The 530-nt window shown below is 57.9% G+C and overlaps 1 protein-coding gene across 1 annotated transcript in view; it reads left to right on the top strand.

Moving 5' to 3' along the window:
* Positions 1–37: 37 nt before the first annotated feature.
* The window catches only part of LOC113217680 (circadian clock-controlled protein daywake), a 13,883-nt gene continuing 13,390 nt past the window's right edge, over positions 38–530 (top strand). Inside the window, exon 1 of the mRNA XM_026437681.2 lies at positions 38–204. Within this exon, the coding sequence (XP_026293466.1) occupies positions 123–204 (82 nt within the window). The 5' untranslated portion in view covers positions 38–122. The remainder of the gene's footprint in view (positions 205–530) is intronic.

Below are 530 nucleotides of genomic sequence, written 5' to 3'. Positions count from 1 at the left end.
GTCTGGAGTCGGGACAGGAGTCGGCCCGCTCCGCCAAGTGGTGGGGCACGCGGGCCCGTCGAGGTGTTTATAGTGAGTGTGGCGCACGCCGGCCTCAGTTCTCTCACCGCAGCACCGCCGCCATGAAGTCCGCCGTGCTCGTCGCCGTCCTCGCCCTGGTGGCGTCCGCCACCGCCGCCGCCACCAAGGGGGGTGTCCGTCTGCGTAAGTGTCTTGCTGAGCCACGCCGCGAGGACTACGACCGCCCAACCTATGCAAATCAGCTCCAAACACTTATTACTTCTCTTGTAGTCGTGTGCAACACTCGAAATGCAACCTGTTACCTTGGCTTTCCAACCTGACTTTTTTTTTGTCAGAACGTTTTTTTTTGGTGTGTGTGTCTATCCCGCCAAGTGGGTCGTTGGGTCGTACAAGTCATAGGCTGACCCTGCTGACATATGAATCCAGGCATCTCTTGTAACACTCTTGGATGACGTCGGGGCTATTGGGTCACATCGGGTCACGTGATGGCCTCTGTCTCCTCTCTCTCT

The sequence above is a fragment of the Frankliniella occidentalis genome, unplaced genomic scaffold, assembly GCF_000697945.3.
Source record: "Frankliniella occidentalis isolate FOCC.00 unplaced genomic scaffold, Focc_3.1 Scaffold46, whole genome shotgun sequence".
NCBI lineage: Eukaryota > Metazoa > Arthropoda > Insecta > Thysanoptera > Thripidae > Frankliniella > Frankliniella occidentalis.
This window is presented reverse-complemented; position numbering and strand designations above follow the sequence as displayed.